Source organism: Notothenia rossii (assembly GCF_949606895.1).
Source record: "Notothenia rossii genome assembly, chromosome: 8".
In the NCBI taxonomy this organism is placed as follows: Eukaryota; Metazoa; Chordata; class Actinopteri; order Perciformes; family Nototheniidae; genus Notothenia; species Notothenia rossii.
This window is the reverse complement of record NC_136906.1, coordinates 14,391,531-14,414,568: the sequence shown is the minus strand read 5'-3', so window position 1 is coordinate 14,414,568 and position 23,038 is coordinate 14,391,531. Positions and strand designations below refer to the sequence as shown.

The 23,038-nt window shown below is 40.5% G+C and overlaps 2 protein-coding genes across 7 annotated transcripts in view; one reads left to right on the top strand and one right to left on the bottom strand.

The window, feature by feature from the left end:
- LOC307014767 (septin-9-like) overlaps positions 1 to 23,038 on the top strand; it is a 114,589-nt gene that overhangs the window by 36,771 nt on the left and 54,780 nt on the right. The window lies entirely within an intron of this gene.
- Positions 4,038 to 22,478, bottom strand: LOC307014770 (uncharacterized protein). 2 transcript variants are annotated; one of them, XM_079642909.1, is made up of 2 exons: positions 22,359 to 22,478; positions 4,038 to 6,868 (listed from the first exon to the last, which is right to left on the bottom strand). In XM_079642909.1, the coding sequence occupies exon 2, from the start codon at positions 6,830 to 6,832 to the stop codon at positions 5,807 to 5,809; it is 1,026 nt and encodes a 341-aa protein (XP_079499035.1). In that variant the 5' UTR covers positions 6,833 to 6,868; positions 22,359 to 22,478; the 3' UTR covers positions 4,038 to 5,806. The 2 variants fall into 2 exon arrangements, with proteins under 2 accessions (XP_079499035.1, XP_079499034.1); XM_079642908.1 differs by lacking the exon at positions 22,359 to 22,478 and adding an exon at positions 7,878 to 7,936.

Below are 23,038 nucleotides of genomic sequence, written 5' to 3'. Positions count from 1 at the left end.
AAACGTACAAAAGATGTTAACTTATTTCCTCATACATTATACATAAATGAAACACACAGTCAGAACAATCTAAATGCTCTTCATGTCTATCAAACACAGGATTAATAATCAGTGAATCATTTCTATTAGATCTTGCATGCTGGAACATGACCTAGTTGAATGAAAGCAGCTTTGAGCTTGATAAACACGCCAGAGCAGTGCATTATCATTTGCAATAAAAGCAGAGTCTCTTGGACTACATCCAATTGGTATCACTACAATTGACAGTTTTTTCAAGGCGTAGGCGCGGTGAACTGGGGATGTTCAGACGCATACACAACATTAAGCCAAACTTTGAAACATTGTTTTGACTCTTTCATGACAAGCTTGTTGTTACCAATGCATTCCTCAGGTTTTTGTCTAGTTTCGTACGATACCAGGACCTCTGGCACTGGACTTTTGAGAGGTTAACCTGCTTGTATTATGATCCATAACTTTTAACGCTGTAATCATATACATTTTCTCCTTATTTATTCTTTGTCTTTCTTTCTAAGAGGTTAAATTTGCCTTTTTTTTTGTGTATTGGGAATTCCTGATTTTCAAAAAAAAAAGACTACAAGACAAACAAAAAGAATGCGTATCCTCATACCCATCAATGGATCTGTTGTCTCACACATTACAATTTAATAAACAGACACAATTTATGACATTACAGAAAGTATAAAAAAAAAAGAAATGCATTCATGTCAGTGACGGCTGTCCTTTGCAGACCGTACAGTCATTCACCGATCTGTTTGGTTTATCAATCAGTGCTGCTTAAATTCTCTTCATCTGTCTCACACACAGGAGGAATCCTCAGTGAGTCATAGCTATTCAATTATACATGCTGGAGCAAAACTGAAGCCTGCAGCTTCATGACTGCGCCAAAGCAGTGCATTATTAAAAAAAAAAAAAAGCTAATATGCACATTTCAAAAAGAAGAAGAAGCCCTACTGTTATTCAGAACCTGTCATTTTTTTATAACTATAACTTTGAAGATCAAAAGATCAAAGATTTAAAGTATTTTGCCTTTAAGCCTTTATCTCAAATATAAACTAACACCACTCACAAAAAAGGTTATATAATACAAATTAGAATTTAAAACAGAAGAACCCCTGGACATGTTCACGGGTGTTTCAGTCTTCCCAATCAACTTTTGAATCCTGCTGACTTTGTGAGAAGCATTGTGCTTAAACACATTATATGGCAATTTCTCTCATTTCAAGTTATCTCCTTGCTGCAGAATTTGCCAAAATAATAACAACTAAAAGAACAACAAAGATCATGCAGCAGGTCACAAAAGCTGTACACCAATCAGTCTGTCTGTTATCTGGTGTGGAGGTGCTTTGTTCTCTGACTTGCGGTGTGTAGTTGTATTGTGGGGTAAAGAGGTGCCTTTCCCCGAGCACAATATACAGCAGCAGGCCAAGGCAAGCAAGGTGACCCCATGTGTTTCTGATTTGTGTATCATCAGCGCTGCTTCCAAAGCGGTTTCTGAGATACGACAGTGGCAGTTGGTTTAGTCCCACAGAAAACTCTCTGATCTCTCTCAGGAGGTTCGTGGTGATCCTGTAGGTATGTGCTGGATCATATTCCGCATGATTCGGAATATTCTGTGGATTATGCTGTGTGATATACACGTGGTCTATCCTCCGAAAAACTTGCCATCCAGTGTTTTGCTCCCTGACACGAACTATGATCCTGTCCCTGTTTTCTCCTGCATACTCCCTCAAAGGACGGACGACATAAGGGGGAAGTTGCATGGACTGGTCTTGATTGAGACTGCCAATCGTGTAGTACCTGTATTGACTTCCCCAAGGCAGTGGGTCCAGCAGCCCCTCAAAGTTGCCATAATGATGTGAGCCATAAGCTCTATTGTTTGGGTCAAAGGTCAGACTTATGACATTGTTATCGTCAATGTTAACTGTGTTGGCAAACCAGTGGAGCAGCAGAAGACTGTGCTTGGGCACAGATTGGCCGAAGTGGATTTTCTTCAAATCATTGATTGAATTCAGCTCTCTCTGTACAGCTGACACAGAGGTCAGGGCGAGGAGCAGAGCTAAACAGCACCAAGTGACTCTTCCTGATATCTTCATCATCCTGTATGGATAAGAAATGCAATTTAGATAACCAAAGGCTTTTATGAAGTAGAAATAAGAGAAAGTTCTATAAATTACAACAAGTGTGATATCCTGTTGACAGATTGTCTTTGTAAGTTTGATACTTGCACTGCCTTAGTCATACTGTATACCTAATTGTAAGAATTCATCCTCAAAAAGTGAAGAGTAGTGGCTACAGGGTGGACATATTGCTAATTTATAATTTGTAAAGGAACGTTTATAATTACCTCTTTATAAATATTAGAAGCCACACAGTAAATCTGAAAAATATGTTGCAATAATTGAATTGGGCCATTTTTCCTCCAATGTATTTCTACTTTCTGAAAGCATGCATATGTTACTAGAAACGCATCAACTTATTATCATGATTTGATCAGTCCGGTGAACATTGAAAGATGTTTTTCTTGTTTAATACACCTCCTGTAAAGTATCTCATAAAGTTACAGTTCATTTGTGTCAGCGTGTCCTTGTTGAGCTGCGGTGGAGAGATAGTAACACAAAGAGAAGAGAACAAACGTGGATTCAAAAGCTTCACCAAAGTAAATAAAAAAACTACTGATTAGAAAATAAGAGAGCTCACCTGCGTTAGTCTGCTGCTTTCAAGTATCAGATCTCAGAGTGTGTGCGAGTGTAGATGAAAGTCTTTCTTGGTGAAGTTTCTCTGTAAATGAAACCTGCAAAACAAGGGTTGCTGCAACTTGCTGGTGATTCCAGGAAGTAAACTTTGATCACACAGCCGTTTGCATGAAACGTCCTTCTGTTTTCAAGATAAGAGTAAGAGTCCTCCCTTTCATGCTGTGATTGGGGTTTAACAGATATTAGGATTATTTATTTTGACAGTTTTTAGAGCACAGTTTCTGTAAGAATCAGATTCTCGATCATGTTAATGAGCGGGTTTATGGTGCATCTATCCTGTGACAGTGAGTGTGTCCTTTTAGATTTGTAATAGTGCCAGACTTTGAACAATAATTTTCCCTCATTAAGGGTGATCTTTTGATCCTTTTTTCTAAAACGTATATCGATTAACCTTGGTAAGCTTTTTAAAGGGCTTTTTAGCCAAGATATTTAAAATAATTACAATATTGCAAAATAAAGGCACTGAGAACTAATTTGTTACTAAAATATAAAACGGCCTCATGTTAGTAGCAATGAGCTGTGTCTGTGCCTTGTATGCAGTCATTGTATGGTAGTTTTGTTGGAGATTTTCATTTATAAAACAAATTCTGTTAAAGCTGGGGTATATAATTTTGGAGAAACCAGCTCGAGTGCGCATGAATTTGAAAGTGCACAACTGGAAAAAATCTGCCTCTTCCTTCAGACTTCCTTACAGAGCCCCTCCTCAAACACACACGAGCGTGCACATGACCAATAGAGGGCACGAGATAAGTGTGTGCACAGATGGAAGGCTGACAGGCAGGTAGGCCATCCAGTTATTTTAGCCGGGCTGGCTCAGATGATTGGTCGTGCTTTTTACAGTACTACGGCTTCCACAGATGAAATTATTTGATATATTTATTGTCAAAGCATTTAATATATTCATTGCTATCGGGATGTTAAGAGCATTCCATGGAATATAACAAAAAGTTTTTCTGAAATAAATTACATACCCCACCTTTTAAGTCACTGTTTTTTGCCGAATGAGGAAACATAATAGTGATTGAGCCTGTCGCCCATTGGCAAAAGCCCTTTCATTTGAAACGTAAGGAATTGGGTGCGTTTGTTGACATGCCCGGGAAAAGTCTTTATTTGACTCTCTGGGAGGTAAAGACAGAATAGCAGCTTTTGTTATATATGCTTTCAAAGAGAACAAACCAGATAATTCAGAATGCAACTTCAAATGTATCTCACTTGTGCTCATGCAGTTTCCTTGAAGTTAAAATAAAAAAACTGACATCAGTCTGACTGATAAAATACACTTTAATCAACACACACACAATATTTCCAACATTGCAGAAAGTAAAAAGACACTCAATGGAATGCGTTCATGTCAGTGACGGCTGACCTTAACGGACCTTAGAGCCATTCACACAGTTTCATTTTTTAATAAGTGACATTTTATTCTGTAAAATTATCAGTATCAGACAGTGTAAAAATCATCAGTTAATCATTGCTCTTGGATTATTAACGCTGAACCCTAGAGCTTTATTACCGTGCCAAAGCAGTGCGTTATAATATGAAATAAAAGCCAATGTGTTCAGTTCAAATTATAAAGAAAAAACCCTGCTGTTATTTACAAACTATATTTATGAATAAATGGAGCTATTAAGTTCTAAAGACTCTCAGCCTTTCATAACGCACAGTTTGAGATTTGAAGATTAAAGAATTTAAATTTTCATTCAAAGCACGTTATACCAAAACAACATTCACCAAAAAGATGAAATAGTACACAAAGGAAATCAAAATGCAGAAATAAACAAATTAAATACAAAAATAATGCAGAGCCCCAATCAATGGGTCTGTTTTCTTGTTTGTAGTTCTTTTTTTTTTTTTTTTTAACAGTGTTTGTAAGGTGGAAATCATCAGTTTTGCTTTCAGAGCAGTCTCTTATGGTGCGTTCACGCCATACGCGATGCGAATATTCGCTTCGCTCTAATCGCTCGAGTTTCACCGCGGTTGTCAGCTGTGTTTACTCGCATCATTCAAACAAGAATATTTTTGGATCTTCTGCCTCTCTCTCCTTGCTTGGTCGGGCCGCTGAACGGTCAGTACGACAGAGGCTACAACTACAACAAAATGAACATATTTGACCGTGATTTAATTGTAATACACGTTTCTAAAAGATGCCGAGGTAACAACATACTGATACCGGTTAGTAAAAACCATGAATTAATGCTTTGACAAGTCTGCAGACAGACGGCAGACGAAAAACCTTTTGAAATGTGTGTTTTCTGAATGGAGATTGGGTCGACCAGGCTAAGCTAACGTTGTATATGCTCATTCCACACTCATAACAACGGCCTACAGACATGAATAAACCAGCGACTGTATTCGCCATGACACAGACAGTCTGTGGTTTGTACTAGGGTTGCCAGAAACTGACCATGATCAAAATCGATTATTCGGCAGCCCTGGCGAATAATAATCGATTATTAGACCGACCCCTATTATTACAATTATTAATACTATTACTAGTATTAGCATTAACCTATATTTTGGTTGAAACTAAGCCAGAAAAAAAACAAAAAAACATAAATAATAATTAAAATATATATAAATAAAATCGATTTTTTAAAATAATATTCGATTATGGAGACTGTAACGAATATTTGAATAATCGAATAATCACTTGCATCCCTAGTTTGTACTTGTTTAACTTCTGTACAGCTCTGAGTACTAACACCTCACGACTGGTTTTCTGGTTCAACGTCAGTGACCGCAGGCTGAGATCCTCACCGCTGATTGGCTACCGCGAGATCGCGTAACGCAAATTTGACGCTCAAGTTTAACACATTTTACTCGAGCGGTTGTCGCGGCCCCCTTCAATCGCGCCGCGTCATTCGCATCATCCGCATCATCGGAGCAAATTCGCGTCTGTCCACGTCTGCCCACGTATATGTAATCGCGCCGCCCCCAAATATCGCATCGCATCCGGTTTGAACGCACCATTAAATACAAAAGTGGGTTTTGGTTTTCTTCCCAGAAGCCCTCATGATACATTTTTGTTTCTCTTATTTTTTTATAACAAAAAAATAAAAAATGATACCCGATACAATTAAAGTTATGAAGGCAAAACAACAAAAACCACACATTAAACAGCATTTATAGGTCTTGCAACAGTCTGATTCTGTGTTTACCGGTCCCCTGCTGGCTACACGGTCCTCATAATCGCCCATATTCATTACAACATAACTCTGGTTTGGGACATTTCTAGGAACATTGTGCTCTCTCTCATTTCTAGGAACATTGTGCTCTCTCTCATTTCTAGGAACATTGTGCTCTCTCTTATTACTAGGATTTCTTCTGTTTTCAGGTCGGTTGTTTTGTTGATTAGAGGACTGCTTTTCCTGGATCACAATATACAGCAGCAGTCCAAGGCAAGCAAGGGGACCCCATGCGTTTATGATTTGTACATCATCAGCGCTGCTTCCAAAGCGGTTTCTGAGATTCGACAGTTGGTTTTGTCCCAGAGCAAACTCTCTGATCTGTCTCAGGAGGTTCGTGGTGATGCTGTAGGTATGATCTGGATCATAAGGTGTCCCCTGATTTTCCGAAGTGTCATAATGCTGTGTGATATACACTTCGTCTATCGTCTGGTAAACTTCCCTTCGGTTTTGCTCCCTGACCCGAACTATGATCCTGTCCCTGTTTTCTCCTTCATACTCCCTCTGGGGATGCGCTACATACGCTGGAAGTGGATTGGACGTTCCCTGATGGAGATTTCCAATCGTGTAGTAATGGTATTGATTTCCCCGGGGCAGTGGGTTCAGCAGATCCTCATAGTTGCCATAATGATGGGAACCATAATCTCCACTGTTTGGGTCAAAGGTCAGCTGTATAATATCGTTGTTGTCGATGTCGATCTCGTTGGCAAACCAGTGGAGCAGCAGAAGACTGTGCTTGGGCACAGATTGGCCAAAGTTGATTTTCTTCAAACCATTGATTGATCTGAGCGTCTTCTGTACAGCTGACACAGAGGTCAGGGCGAGGAGCAGAGCTACACAGCACCAAGTGACTCCTCCCAACATCTTCATCATCCTGGGACTTGACTTTCAATTAAGATGTCCAAAGTCCTTTTGTGAGGTAGAAATAGAGTACAGAAAGTTTATAAAAACAGATTCATTTAATCAATTGATGTGTGTTCACTTAATGATACAAAAATATATTGATGGTATTACAATGTTTTAAGAATTAAAAGACGTTATGGTCTCAAAACGACCTCTTGGTGAAAAGCTAAATGTGTGATTTCCTTGCTCTGAAGGAGTGTCACTCTTCACCCCCGTCAGCATTAAATAGGCCCGTAGTAATTGGTATACAACATTTTTTTTATATCATCTTTTTTTCTATAGTAGACGTTAAACATAATAAATCTGAACATTTTAAATAATTTCATTGGAAATGTTAAACATTTGTATTTACTTGCCAAATCATGGAATCAGTTGTATATTTTCTGAGCCCTATATACAGTATAGGTTACTTTTCATTATTCATTCAAAAAAACTACTATAAAAAAATATTGAACCTAAAGTGGGAGACATTTTGACGAGCATATAATCTTCAATTTAAAAAAAAAAAGGTATAATACATTGTTTGAAAATAATATTTTGTTAGTAAATAAAAACATTGTAAATAATCTCCTTATAACGGCATAAACAACGTACATTTGCTGTTTTTAATCTGAGATTTCGTCACCTTGAAACCCTATTGTTCGCTGCGCCATTTAACATCCTATCTGTACTTTCTCAAAGCATGCATGCCATTGTAACAAGATATGCAATAGGCATTACAAGGGCATCCACAGTCTTCTTATTGAGCAAAACATTTATGTTTAAGTTCTCTGAGTTTATTTTGAGGCTTCAGCAGCCTGAGTTCATCAAATCAAGCGAGTTCCAAGTTACACTCTATCTAGTAGACTGTTTTGATACACAGCGTTTCCTTGTTGAGCTGCGGTGGAGGGATAGTAACACGAAGAGGAGAGAAAACTCAAATACAAAAACTAGAATCAAAGTCTTCTTCCAATCATGTGAAATAGAGCCAAAGTAAATAATAGAAACAAACTAGTGAGAAAATAAGAGAGCTCACCTCTGTTAGTCTGCTGCTGTCGAGTGTCAGATCTCTGTGTGTGTGTGTGTGTGTGGGTGTGTGTGTGTATATAGAGGAAACTCTTGCTAGGTTTCAGTTTCCCGTAAATAAAACTGGCAAAACAAGTGTTGCAGGTGGTAAGAAGAAGTTTGATCATACAGGTGTTTGAAAAAACATTCTCATTTCCAGATATGAAAAGTAGTCTTTAGAAATGCAAAAAGCTAATATATATAGCAGCGTTTTGTCGCTTGTGATGCCAAAGATAACAAATCTGATCTTCCAGAATATAATGTTAACGGTGTCTTTATTATTTTGCACATCTAAATTGTGCTCAATTCCCTAAAACCTCAAATGAAAAGCTGACATCAGTCTTACTGACACATAACAATTTAATAAACACACACAATTTATGACATTACAGGAAGTATAAAAACATTAAATGCATTCATGTCAGTGACGGCTGTCCTTTGCAGACCGGACAGTCATTCACCGATCTGTTTGGTTTATCAATCAGTGCTGCTTAAATCCTCTTCATCCGTCTCACACACAGGAGGAAACCTCAGTGAGTCATAGCTATTCAATTATACATGCTGGAGCAAAACTGAAACCTGCAGCTTCATGCCTGCAGCAAAGCAGTGCATTATTAAAAAAAAAACAAAAGCCAATGTGCACATTTCAAATAGAAGAAGAAGCCCTACTGTTATTCAGAACCATTTTTAATAAATGTAACTTTGAAGCTCAAAAGATCGAGGACTTAAAGGATTTGACCTGTCATCTAAAGCATGTCATTCAAAGCCTTTATCTCAAATATAAACTAACACCATTCACAAAAAAAGTTATATAATACAAATTAGAATTTTTAAAACAAAGCATAAAACAGAAGAACCCCTGGACATTGTTCACGCGTGTTTCCTTCTTCCCAATCAACTTTTGAATCCTGCTGACTTGTGAGAAGCATTATGCTTAAACACATTATATGGACATAATATAATGACAAATTAAAAGAACAACAAAGATCATGCAGCAGTTCGCAAAAGCTGTAAACCAATCATTTTGTATGTATAAGGCGCTTTTTCTGACACACGTTGGGCGGTTGGATTGTGGGGTGAAGGGGGACCTTTCCTCAAGCACAATATACAACAGCAGTCCAAGGCAAGCAAGCTGATCCCATGCGTTTTCAATGTCGACATCATCAGCGCTGCTTCCAAAGCGGTTTCTGAGATACGACAGTGGCTGTTGGTTTGGTCCCACAGAAAACTCTCTGATCTCTCTCAGGAGGTTCGTGGTGATGCTGTAGGTATGAGCTGGATCATATTCCCCCTGATAATGAAAATGCTGTGTGATATACACGTGGTCTACCCACCAGAAAGTTTGCCTTCCTGTGTTTTCCTCCCTGACACGAACTATGATCCTGTCCCTGTTCTCTCCTGCAAAATCTCTTCGTGGACGCGCTACATAACGCGGAAGTGGATTTAATGTAACCTGAGCGAGATTACCAATAGTGTAGTACCTGTAATGACTTCTCCAAGGCAGTGGGTCCAGCAGCCTCTCACCGTTGCCATAATGATGTGAGCCATAAGCTCTACTGTTCGGGTCAAAGGTCAGATTTATTACATTGTTCTCATCAATAGTAACTGTGTTGGCAAACCAGTGGAGCAGCAGAAGACTGTGCTTGGGCACAGATTGGCCGAAGTTAATTTTCTTCAAATCATTGATTGAATTCAGCTCTCTCTGTACAGCTGACACAGAGGTCAGGGCGAGGAGCAGAGCTAAACAGCACCAAGTGACTCTTCCTGATATCTTCATCATCCTGTATGGATAAGAAATGCAATTTAGATAACCAAAGGCTTTTATGAAGTAGAAATAAGAGAAAGTTCTATAAATTACAACCAGTGTGATATCCTGTTGACAGATTGTCTTTGTAAGTTTGACACTTGCACTGCCTTAGTCATACTGTATGTATACCTAATTGTAAGAATTCATCCTCAAAAAGTGAAGAGTAGTGGCTACAGGGTGGACATATTGCTAATTTATCATTTGTAAAGGAACGTTTTTAATTACCTCTTTATAAATATTAGAAGCCACACAGTAAATCTGAAAAATATGTTGCAATAATTTAATTGGGCCATTTTTCCTCCAATGTATTTCTACTTTCTGAAAGCATGCATATGTTACTAGAAACGCATCAACTTATTATCATGATTGGATCAGTCAGGTGAACAAGATGTTTTTCTTGTTTAAAGGTCCCATGTCATGGCCATTTCTACTGATCATAATTCCATTGTTGAGGTATACTAGAATAGATTTATATTGTGCAATTTTCCAAAATCACATTGGTTTCTCATTCAGCATCTCTGTATAAGTATTCACTCTGTCCTAAACGGCTTGTTGGAGCTCCTCCTTTAATACAGCTCCTGTAAAGTATCTCATAAAGTTAAAGTTCATTTGTGTCAGCGTGTCCTTGTTGAGCTGCGGTGGAGAGATAGTAACACAAAGAGACGAGAACACTCAAAAACAAACGTGGATTCAAAAGCTTCACCAAAGTAAAAGAAAAAAAAAACTACTGATTAGAAAATAAAAGAGCTCACCTGCGTCAGTCTGCTGCTGTCAAGTATCAGATCTCAGTGTGTGCGAGTGTAGATGAAAGTCTTTCTAGGTCAAGTTTTTTTCTGTATACAAAACCTGCAAAACAAATGTTGCTGCAACTTGCTGTTGGTTCCAGGAAGTTTGATCACATAGCCGTTTGCATGAAGCGTCCTTCTGTTTTCAAGATAAGAGGAAGGTTCCTCCCTTTCATGCTGTAATTGGGTTGCAACAGATATGTGCCGTACATTAAGATTATATTTATTTCGAAAGTTTTTAGAGGATAGATTCTGTAAGATTCAGATTCTCGATCATGTTGGAATTTAATGAGCGGGTTTATGGTGCATGTATCCTGTGACAGTGAGTGTGTCCTTTTAGATTTGTAATAGTGCCAGACTTTTAGCTTTTTATTTTTATTTTCACATGTTTTTATTATTATTGTTTATATATGGATTCACATTATACAGGTTTGTCCCTAGACCTCCTCTGCCCCTGAATATACAGTCGATACAGACAAGAACAAAACAGATGACTTCAGATTGAACAGATACAGACTGTTGTTTCTATTAAAGGTCACTGTTCAAAGTTTGCTCTCAACTTCTCACTTTCTTCTTAAATACACGAGTGTCAATATCTGTGTTGCAACTCTTGATCACTAAATGTGAGGAATCAATAGCTGAAAGTGTCGTCAAATACGGTAAATTGTCATTTTAATGGGAAATCTTGCTCAAAAATGTCTTGAATATGGCCTTTTGGTTGACAAAGTAGAGTGTTTCAAAATGTATGATGAGGGAACAGCATGAAACTAAATAAGGTCAGCTGGTTTCAAAACAATATTTTCCCATCATTAAGGGTGATCTTTTCATCCTTTTCTAAAAAATATATTGATGAACTTTTAAGCTTTTTAAAGCTTTTCTTAGTCAAGATTTTTAAAATAATTACAACATTGCAAAATAAAGGCACTGAGAACTTATTATTTTTTCCTAAAAACTAAAACGGCCTTATGTCAGTAGCAATGAGCTGTGTGTCCCATGTCATTGTATAGTAGTTATTGTGGAGATTTTCATTTAAAAAAAAATAATTCTGTTAAGTCACGTTTTTTGCCAAATGAGGAAACATAATAGTGATTGAGCCTGTCGCCCATTGACAAAAGCCCTTTCATTTGAAACGTAAGGAATTGGGTGCGTTTGTTGACATGCCTGGGAAAAGTCTTTATTTGACTCTCTGGGAGGCAAAGACAGAATAGGCTCTGTGCACAAGATGGCGTCTATCAACTTCCGGCGGCTGGGTGTGCGGCTGAGTACTTCCGGTTTGAGTACAGAGTTTTGACAGCTTGACAGTTTGACAGTTTGTTATGACACACCGAGAGCAAGAATGAGCGGATTTCGGTGAAAAGAAAAGCGATTGGCCTTCCAGCGTGTAAGAAAGTCAACACTACATTGCTGTGTGACCCTTTGTACAAATTCGTCCCGTTATCAGAATCAGAATCCCTTTATTAGTCCCACAGAGGGGACATTTGCAGCGTTACAGCAGGAAAGAGCCACAGACAGCTTAGTGTTGCATATCTCACATGCGTTAAAAAAGTACTGAGTTATAATATAATAAACAATATGCTAAAAAAAGATAAAAAGTTACATAATTTTCAAAAATACAGATCAAAAACAAATCAAATCTACAAATCAAATCCTGTAGCAGTTCTTAGGATTTAGCAGCCCGGTATATATTACAGTTATTAAAGATGGCATATGTATAGAAAGTATATATTGCACATAAAGCACATATTGCACATAGTTTGACGGTATTTAACAGTAACAAGTTACACTGTTATAATCGGGAGATAAGTTTCCATTCATTTCGGCAAGCCTGGGCAACAACGATTAAAAGATTTCTTGCTCCCAAACCAATTGTGTATTTCATTACAAAAAGCAGTTATACCCTACTATGTTTAGGTACTAATGAATTATATCCTCAAAACAAACGCACACATAAATAACAAAGGAAAATAAATAATTTAATAAATCCACAATATGATAACATTTTACAGATTAATTTAATAAACTTTTACAAAACATAGGTTGATGTTATATCGGGGGGGAAAAATACATATTTAAACATTTCAATTAGTCTCTGCATATTTAAGTAATGCTAGTTTATATAACAGATGAACAGATGTACAATATCCAGAAAGTAGATGCAAAAGATATATATAATGTGTGCATTTCCAACATATCCTCTGAAAGAGTGTTAGTCGTTGAGTAGTGAGCCATTTGTTTTTTTTTCGTGGTGCGATGTCTGCTGAGAAGTCCTTGTATGCCTCGCTGACTTTGAGGACATATGGGTCTGGCAGCTCCCCCCGCACGGCCTTGTAACGTGTACTCCTTTGAACATGTTTATATGATAATTACGACTTTAAGAACAATTTTACACTCAGACAACAATCACAAAGTTGTAGCAGGCTACATACAATTACTTAGGACAATATATATTACCTTACACAGTCAGCAACTGTAAACTGCTTTGGCTTAGTAGAAATGAACACCATGTCACTCACTCTGCCTGGTTTCACACCCTATTAATTACACAAAAGAATTGTCAAATTAATTGAGGTCGTTGATGCAACATACTAAATCAGCTCTTTGCACAAAGGAAATACTCATTAAACCGTGGATTGGTTGTGAACACATACTGTACTTACCGTGGTTCTTGGCTTGTGCCATCGCTGCTCTGTTTCAGTGCAGCTGAGGAAGGGTACGGCAGCCAGGTTGAGTGTGGAGTAGTGTGCGGTCTGGAACAGCAGTGCAACATTGTGGTTGCAGAGTGCTGTTCCAGCTACACAGGAACACTTTGCCACTGCAATCTCCACAGGTGAACAGTTCTTAAAACAAAATGTCAGTCATTTTACATTTAGGACACTGCTTCAATACAACACAGACAAATGAGAAAGCTGAGAGCAGGCTGATCAGGCTGGCTTCCGAGGGTGGTCTATATAAGGGGCAGATGGTGATTATATGGTCAGCGGTCTGCTCAGGGTCACCGCACTCGCATGCCGCCGCACTGTTCGCCAAGCCCCACGTCTTCATCAATGTTTTAAAGCGACCGACCCCAGTTCGTAGACGGTTCAGAGTGGTCCACTGCCGGCGCGATAGGTCGTCTCCTCCGATGGCGCCATCTCCTGGGTCCCAGATGTAACGGTGGATTCGGGAGGGCCCGGCTGACTCCCACTCCTGCTTCCAAGCTGCTGCCAACCATGCATCTCTGGAGATGTCCTCAGAGATGGAGTTGAGCATCTCTTGTGCTGCTTTGTTTTAGGGATGGCGGGACTTGAGTCTGCTTGGAGGTGCTGGTGTTATTGTGGTGTTGTGCAGGATGTGCCAGTCATATTTTTGTGCCTTCCTGGCCAGGGCAAGGGTGGCAGCCTCCCGTCAGAGGCCGGCCGGTGCTATTCCCGCGAGGACTGGCAAGAGGGACACAGGGGTAGGCTTTAAGCATCCAGTTATTATTCGTAGGGAGGTAGGGCATGAGGGCTTCTGCTCCAGACTGGGGTGCAGTATTCCGCTGCAGAGAAGACCAGGGCTTGAGTGGATATTCGCAGCATCTTAGTGGAGGCTCCCGAGGTTGTTCCAGCAAGGCGGCGGATCAGCGCGACCCTGGATGTCACCTTGGCCTTGACTTCTTCCAGGTGTTTTTTAAAGGATAATGTCCGATCCAGACGCACTCCAAGATACTTCGGGGCTTGCTGGACCTCCAGACATGTGTTGTCGACGCGCATCTCAAGTTCCCTCCTGGCTTCTCTGGTGATAAGGTAGTATGCTGCAGCGACTGTCTTTCCGACGCTGAGCTGACCCTCTTCCATCGCCTTCCACGTTGGTCGGCTCAGCATGATGGCAAGATCGTCTGCTTAGCCATACTTTCTGGATGCTGTATCAGGTAGGTCGTGGATGTAAACATTGAACAGCATCGGCGAGAGAACAGACCCCTGCGGTACCCCGTTCTTCAGTCTTCTGAGCCTACTGCTCTGGCCACTGCTGGTCTGGAGGATGAAGCTACGGTTGGAAAGTGTCTCCATGATGAACTTCACCATGTGGCGGTCCGGTATTGTCCTCAGCAGCTTCAGGTGGAGTCCCCGGTGCCACACGGTGTCATATGCAGCAGTCAGATCTAGGTACACTACCCCAGCTTTTTTCATTGTCCTGGAAGCTGTCCTCGATGTCCTGACAGAGTAGTGTTACCTGGTCTGCTGTTGATCTTCCACGACTGAAACCAGCTTGTTCCCGTGGGAGCTGTGAGTCCACCAATGGCTCGATGCAACTATGGATCATCCTCTCCAAGATCTTAAATGGGACACAGAGCAACGAGATTGGTCTGTATGACTTGGGTTCTGCCGATTTATTTGGCTTCGGTAGAGCTATGACAGAGGCACGGCGCCAAGTCTTTGGGAGCTTTAATCCCTGGTAGCATGATGTATAAGAAGATCAGAGCCAGCCAGATGTTGTTGTGCTCTGGTGGATGACGAACTCCGGGTGGATGTTGTCACGGCCAGGGGATTTGCCTGGCTTGAGCTTGCTCATGGCCTCACTGAGTTCCTCTGCTGTGAGTTCTCCCGAGAGGTTGGAATCGACACTGGCTGCTCCCGAGATGCAAGACACCTCACGCGATGTCAGTCGGGCAAAGGCTTTGTCAGCAGTCAGCATCCGGGAAGCGGCCGTTCTTCAGGAGCTGGGATGCGATGGCGTTCGCTGTGACTGGGCAGCTGTGGGGTGTTGTATTTCTGCCTGTGAGCTGGTTGATGGTCTGCCACGCCTTGCGACTAGAATGGGTGAAGTCGATTGATGCAACGACCTCTGTCCATCTGGCCCTGCGGTTTATATCCAGCTTCTTGAGCAGTGCTACTGCAGTCACATCCACCTCTTCTCTGGAGCTAGCCCTCTGGTGGTCACACAGAAGGTGGCTGCATTCCTCGTCCCAACCTGGGATGTAAATCCTGTTATAGCCACGTGGGATGATCTTCTTTTCTTCACCCAGGAGGACCTGGCAGTAGGCTGCATAGGCCGCATCCAGGTCGGCTGTGTCTGGGTCTGGCAGGCCAGCTGACCTTCTTTCAGTCTCCTCAGCATACGACTCCCAGTTGGCCTTTTGGAAGTTCCATCGCTTGACGGGTTTCCCTGGTACCGGTTCCACCAGTGATGGGACTTTAATGATGGATGGTCGGTGATGTGAGTGGGGAAACCTGTCCAGGACGCGTCTCTCCGGTTTCGGGTCGTTAATGTGACATATGGCGAAGGCCAGGTCCGGGTTGGTGGAGGTGTTCCAGCATGCAGAGAAGAAGGTTGGAGGCTCCTTGGGGTCATACAGCAGCAGCGCATTAGTGTTGGAGGCCCATTCACTCAGCGCCACTCCATTAGGTGTTGTGTAGTTGTAACCCCAGTCTGTGTGCTGACAGTTGGAGTCACCTGCATAGATGGCGGGTGCAGTTATCTATGGGAGTGACGTCGTGGACAGTTCTGATGGTGGGGGCTTATATACGTTGACGACTGATGTTTCCTGGATTTTTGTAACCAGCCACTCGATGTTAGAGCCTGGTGGGGATGGGCTACTGGCTGACCAGCTTATTTCAGTCCGGACGAACGTTGCCACACCGTGTTGCTTGCTGTAGATGGACCCAGCGAGATGGAACCCAGGGATCTTGAGGATGTTGTCTGATGTGCAGTGTGTCTCCTGCAGGAGCAGAACCGCTGCCCCGTTGGAATCAGCCAGGTGACGCAGGACTTCGAGTTTGGCGGTTGTTAGGCCCTCGACATTGACAGGCCTCGGTTTTCGACGGTCGGGATGACTGCCCGTCCGCCGGTAATAAGCCTGCCAGCTCGACGTTTGGTTGGCGACATTAGTTTCACAAGTCTGTCTTGCTCCATTTCTTGTTACTTGCAGAGGAGGCCACGTGGAGGCTGTCGTCTTCTCCTCCTCCCATTATCTTATATTATAACTACATAAAATAGTGTTAGTAGAATGTTGAACAGCTTAACATAGATGTAGGGTACAAAACCAGCACTTACCTAACACTGGCCAATACAAATAATTGGACCCTACATGGATTATACTAACCATTCATTAAAGAACAGCAGCCGTCACAACCAGTTTCTGGGGTTTCCATGAAAGAAGAGATGGTTTTCAACCTCATTAAGAAACTTTGATGAAAGCTAAATTTGGGTTTAGCTAATGTGTTTATCATTTTACACGAGAGGGTTACAAAACGAAAATAAATCTGTAGCCCCTTCATGCTACACACACATAGCTAGCTACCAGTTGATGTGAGCAAATGTATTGTCACTATGTAATCTGTTGCTACACGTCAGCTAGCTGTGCTTATTTGAATCCTAAATCACAGGTTACCTACTCTAGCAACATCAAAACCCCAGAACATGAACCTGATTGAGGCTTTGAACCGATGAACACTTTTTATTTTCCTCCGTACTCTGAGATCGTGAGGCTTTTTATGCTTTCTCATGGACCTGTAACAGCTAGCCCTGATGCTCACTCTCCCTGAAGGTAGATCTTTGTTTGAAACTGTGGGGAATTGGATATCATTGATGTTATCCAAAAAAACGTAATAGTACATCATTAAAACACTTTACACTGTATCAAGACTGTCAATTTGTCAAAGTTAGCCAGTAACTACAGCTTTGTTTGTCACTTACCTTCATAATTGTCGACGTAACTGGATATGTAGCTACATCTTGAACCCCTTTTCTCTTTTGCTCCTCGGGGCTGAGCCTGCCGCTTGTACCAGCCAATGTACATCACTGATGTTAACCTTCGCTAGATCTTGGAGACATAGTGTAAAATATTGCCTATATAATATCTATACGCTATCTATTGCTATCTATACGCTATCTATCGCTCTTCCCTCTACCGCTCTTCCCTCTACCGCTCTACCGTAGACCGGAAGTTTACAACCGCACACTTAATGAACCGGAAGTTGATAGACGCCATCTTGTGCAACTAGCCTATAGCAGCTTTTTTTTTATATATGCTTTCAAAGAGAACAAACCAGATAATTCAGAATGCAACTTCAAATGTATCCCACTTGTGCTCATGCAGTTTCCTTGAAGTTAAAATAAAAAGCTGACATCAGTCTGACTGATAAAATACACTTTAATTAACACACACAGGAAATACAGCACGGCTTTCACTACCGAATTTTTATAATAATTTAATCATCATCTTCACGGTCATTTATGTTTATGTTCGCCGAATTGACATGAAAGCACTGACAAATATGAATATACTGTAGTCAACTTCATTAAGACGTTATTAAGTTGCCCAAACTCAGTAATTCACCAGAAAGAGGTTTATTTTTAATGGAGTCTCGTCATCTCACCATGGGCAAATGGGCTATAATATTATACTATTGTTAATAGTTTACTGTATTATTAGTGTTTATTATTACTGCTATAACAATCACACATTGAGTTCATTGTTGTGCAATGTTAAAATCAGACCGTTTTTATTTTTTTAAATAGTCAGACTGAAATGGCAGCTCTCAGGTGATCAGCTGTATTTGACTCTTTGTTCACACACCTAATGGCCCATCAGCCACAGCTCCCCCCCACCCCCCCTGAGCTCTCTTCTCCAGCAGTAAAGTTTACTGTAGGTTTGGTTTGGTTTGCATATTTATGCAGTGATCTGTCTCTTCCTCTTTATCTGTGTACGTGTTTTACTGAACGAGCATACTGTACTGTGATCTGCATGCACTTATCAAACATTTAATTAAAGTTTTAAAAAATAGTGAGGGGGTCCAAAATCAGCCAACGTGCTTTGTTTTTAATGTTCATCGGTGTAATAATCAAAGAGAGAAATATGAACGTTAGTTTTTACTGAAATGATCAAATAAAGTCAACATTTCACAGTGTTTACTGAGCTGTGTGGGGTTTGTTAAACTTTTTGAATGGAGATATACACAGTGATAGATGTTAAGGACTAACAAGTCTATAATAAATACAATACTATAAATGTCAGCTGTCTGCCGCAGACAGCTGAGCGCTTTCAGACCGGACCATGGCTGTAAAGGAAGAGGGGTGTCTAGTGATTGGCTTAGAGCTTTCATGACTGCAAACATTTTTAAACAAACATTGACCATACCGTTCACCTGCCCCCACCCCCCTCTGAGTGACAAGCTGAGAAGTCAACTACTGTCAGGGAACAGACTGTTACCCAGTTAGCTGTCTTTGTGTATTGCAACCAGCTGCAATGGATCATGGATCCACCAGGGAGAGCCGTGATGGACGCTGCCACAATGAAACTCATATGAAATAAACAGCTGATTCCTCACACACAATAGCCTGTTGTTTATATGCATCAAATAGTGAGAAACATGCCTCTGGTTAATTATTATATAACTTATTTTCTCTATAAAAGCTGGTGGGTTGAAAGCAATACGGGAGGTGAAAATAACTATATTGTAGAATACAGAAGAATTGTGATGCCATGGCTTTATCTGAAAACTGACAGCATAATTGCATTTATGGCCCCCGGGACACACATATTTATTTAGATATGTTTTAAACAAGTTTAAATAAAAGGCTGGAGTGTTTCTTGCTCTGCCAGGTACAACAAGTGGGAGCGCGGTGCAAAGTATCTAGATAGAATAAGGCGCTGGGTTTACAGTAGTTGTTGTTGTTATTATACATCAATGTAGTCCGCTGTACAGAAAACTGTAATTTCCTCACAGCAGCAGACGCACATTCATGACGTCCACTGGCGCATCATAAATACGTCGATAGTGTAAGTGCAGTCGGATTCTCAAAGCACTGAAGTCTCTTCTCCTAAATCCTTTTGAATTCTCCTATGCACTATTCATTAACCCTGAAAGTGTCTGTCGGCCATCATCGGTGTGACAAAGCTCTACCATCCTCCCTGTTAACAAGAAATAGTAGCCTATGTTGCAGACTCTCTTTGTTTCAAATAATTGCCCATCGGAATGTGACAAAAGTCTCCCGTGGGGGATGGGAGACTTTTGTCACATTCCGATGGGATTTACATGCAGGGCAGCATTGCCGGTCTGAAAGGGTCTCTGGAAATATCAAACATTTAATTAAAGTTTTAAAAACAGTGACAGGTTAAAATCAGAGGTGGAAGAAGTATTCCGATTATTTACCTAGGTAATTATACGTGTAGTAAATGTCCTGCATTCAAAATTGGCAATTGTCCAAGTGAAGAGTATTATCATCTGAAAGTAAAATTAATCATTATGTTATTAGTATTAAATTACATCACATGTCACTCGTTAGACGCTTTTATCCAACGCGACTTACATACTCAATACTGTGGGCAATCCCCACAGGAGCAATTTAGGGTGAAGTGTCTCCGGGACACAACGACAATCTGACTGCAGTGGGGTTTGAACCTGTGACCCCCTGATCCGAACACCAACGCACAACCCACTGCACCACACGCCTGCCTAAATACATATAAGTATTTGTACAACTTATATTTAGAAATACTCCGTTGTAATTATTGATGCATAAATGTGTTCATCCATTCAATGTGGCATCTGCCATAATGGGGTTAATGTATGATATTACTTAATAATACAACACATTACTGTATAATACGTGATAATGTATGAGTTGATTTACTTTGATCTACTGTACTGTGTACACCACAACAATATTACAAAAAATATACTGCATATTAAAGCAAACTATTGTAAAGGTAAAAGTATGAGCATAAAAAATAAAGAAGCGTAAACATTTACATTATTATTATGATTATTTAATATATAAAGACTATATATTATTGAAATACAATTAAGATAATAAGGGCTTTAATCTCCCAGCCACTGGGATCCGCTGGGTTTTTGGTTTGAATCCGCTGGGTGGAGTCCTATCTGGAGTGCTACATCTGTACATAAGAATAGATCATATTTGTTAAAGGGCTCATGTCATGGCCATTTCTACTGATCATAATTCCATTGTTGAGGTCTACTAAAATAGATTTATATTGTGCAATTTTCCAAACTCACATTGGTTTCTCATACAGCATCTCTGTAAAGTATGTGTATTCACTGGTATTCACTCTCTGTCCTAAACGGCTTGTTGGAGCTCGCCCCCCCTCCCTGTGAGCCCAGTGTGCTCTGATTGGTCAAGCGACGTGTAGCTGCTCGTGAGGAGCAGACAGGGCTTCCGTGTCGGCGAAAGAAATATAGCAAGAACAAGCAAAACTCATCCTGAGCACACACAAACACTCGCAGCCGAAGTAAAAACAATGTGTGGCTTGATATTGAGTAAGAAAAAGGTTTATAACGCTGTGAGAATGGGCCTGTGGAAAGCATTTCTCCGCGATCCCAACTTAGCAGTCCAAAAAACGTTTACCCATTTTAAACAGTCGTGGTAGATGGGGAGGTCTTTTCTGTGTTAGAGTTTTACTCCCTACAGGGTGTACTTTGAGGGTTTTTAACCGTTTACATGCATAAAAACCTTAATAACACACAAGGGGACGGGTAATAACCGGAAAAGCATGACATGGGACCTTTAAGTGTTATTATGGGAGAATTACTATTCCTGTGGTACTACTGCCTTATTAGGCCCATATTGAGCAGAGCATATTAAGACCAAAACTCATGTACAACAACTTCCTTACTTGCATTAAATAAGCACTAATTAGAGAATTATTGAGGAAAAACTCTCAACTAATGGCTTATTACTTGTAGAGTATGGTCATGTAGAATAAGCATTAATAAGTGTTTTATAATGACTAATAAAGAGCCAATATACTGCTAATATGCATGTTAATGAACAACTAGTTGATGGTTAATTTGTGTACCTTAATATAAAGTGTTACCCTAATTTGTAAAGGAAGGTTTTTTATCTCCTCTTTATAAATATTAGAAGCACACATAGTAAATCTGAAAAAGATGTTGCAATAATTTAATTGGGCAATTTATCATCCAATTTATTTCTACTTTCTGAAATTACGCATATATAGCTAGAAACGCATCAACTTATTATTGTCATGATTTGATCAATCAATCAATGTTTATTTATATAGCCCAATATCACAAATGTGTCATGACCGAAAGAACGAGATCGCGGGTACAAGCGGCCGAGATGGGTTTTCTCCGCAGGGTGGCTGGTGTCTCCCTTAGGGATAAGGTGAGAAGTTCGGTCATCCGGGAGGGACTCGGAGTTGAACCGCTCCTCCTTCGCGTCGAAAGGAGCCAGTTGAGGTGGTTCGGGCACCTAGTTAGGATGCCACCTGGGCGCCTCCCTAGGGAGGTGTTCCAGGCACGTCCAGCTGGGAAGAGACCAAGGGGTAGACCTAGAACCAGATGGAGGGATTATATCTCTTCTCTGGCCTGGGAGCGCCTTGGGATCCCCCAGTCAGAGCTGGTTGATGTGGCCAGGGAAAAGAAAGTTTGGGGCTCTCTGCTGGAACTGCTACCTCCGCGACCCGACCACGGATAAGCGGGAGAAGATGGATGGATGGATATCACAAATGTTACATTTGTCTCAGTGGACTGCACAGTTTGAACAGAATATCAGTATGACAATACGACACCCTCTGTCCTTAGACCCTCACATCGTACAAGGAAAAACTTCCAAAGAAACCCCACAGTTTAATGGGAAAAAAAGGAAGAAACCTCAGGCAAGAAAAACATCTTTCAATGTTCACCTGATCAGTCAGGTGAACATTGAAAGATGTTTTTCTTGTTTAATTCAGCTCCTGTAAAGTATCTCATAAAGTTACAGTTAGTTTATGTCAGTGTGTCCTTGTTGAGCTGCGGTGGAGAGATAGTAACACAGAGAGGTGACCACTCAAAAACCAATGTGGATTCAAAGGCTTCACCAATCCAAAGTGAAAGTAAATAATAAAAACTACTGATTAGAAAATGCGAGAACTCACCTGTGTCAGTCTGCTGCTGTCAAATATCCGATCTCTGAGTGTGTGTGAGTGTAGATAAAACTCTTTCTCTGTGAAGTTCTCTCTGTAAATGAAACCTGCAAAACAAGGGTTGCTTGGTGGTTCCAGGAAGTTTGATCACACAGCCATTTGCATGAAACGTCCTTCTGTTTTCAAGATAAGAGGAGGAGTCCTCCCTTTCATGCTGTAATTGGGGTTTAACAGATATGTGCCGTACATTAGGATTATTTATTTCGACAGTTTTTAGAGGACAGATTCTATAAGATTCAGATTCTCGATCATGTTGGAATTTAATGAGCGGGTTTATAGTGCATCTATCCTGGGACAGTTAGTGTGTCCTTTTAGATTTTTAATAGTGCCAGACTTTGAGCTTTTTATTTTCACATGTTTTTTTTATTATTATTGTTTATATATGGATTGACATTATACAGGAGGTGTGTCCCTAGACCTCCTCTGCCCCTAAACATACAGTTGACTGTTTTTTGCCGAATGAGGAAACATAATAGTGATTGAGCCTGTCGCCCATTGACAAAAGCCCTTTCATTTGAAACGTAAGGAATTGGGTGCGTTTGTTGACATGCCTGGGAAAAGTCTTTATTTGACTCTCTGGGAGGCAAAGACAGAATAGCAGCTTTTGTTATATATGCTTTCAAAGAGAACAA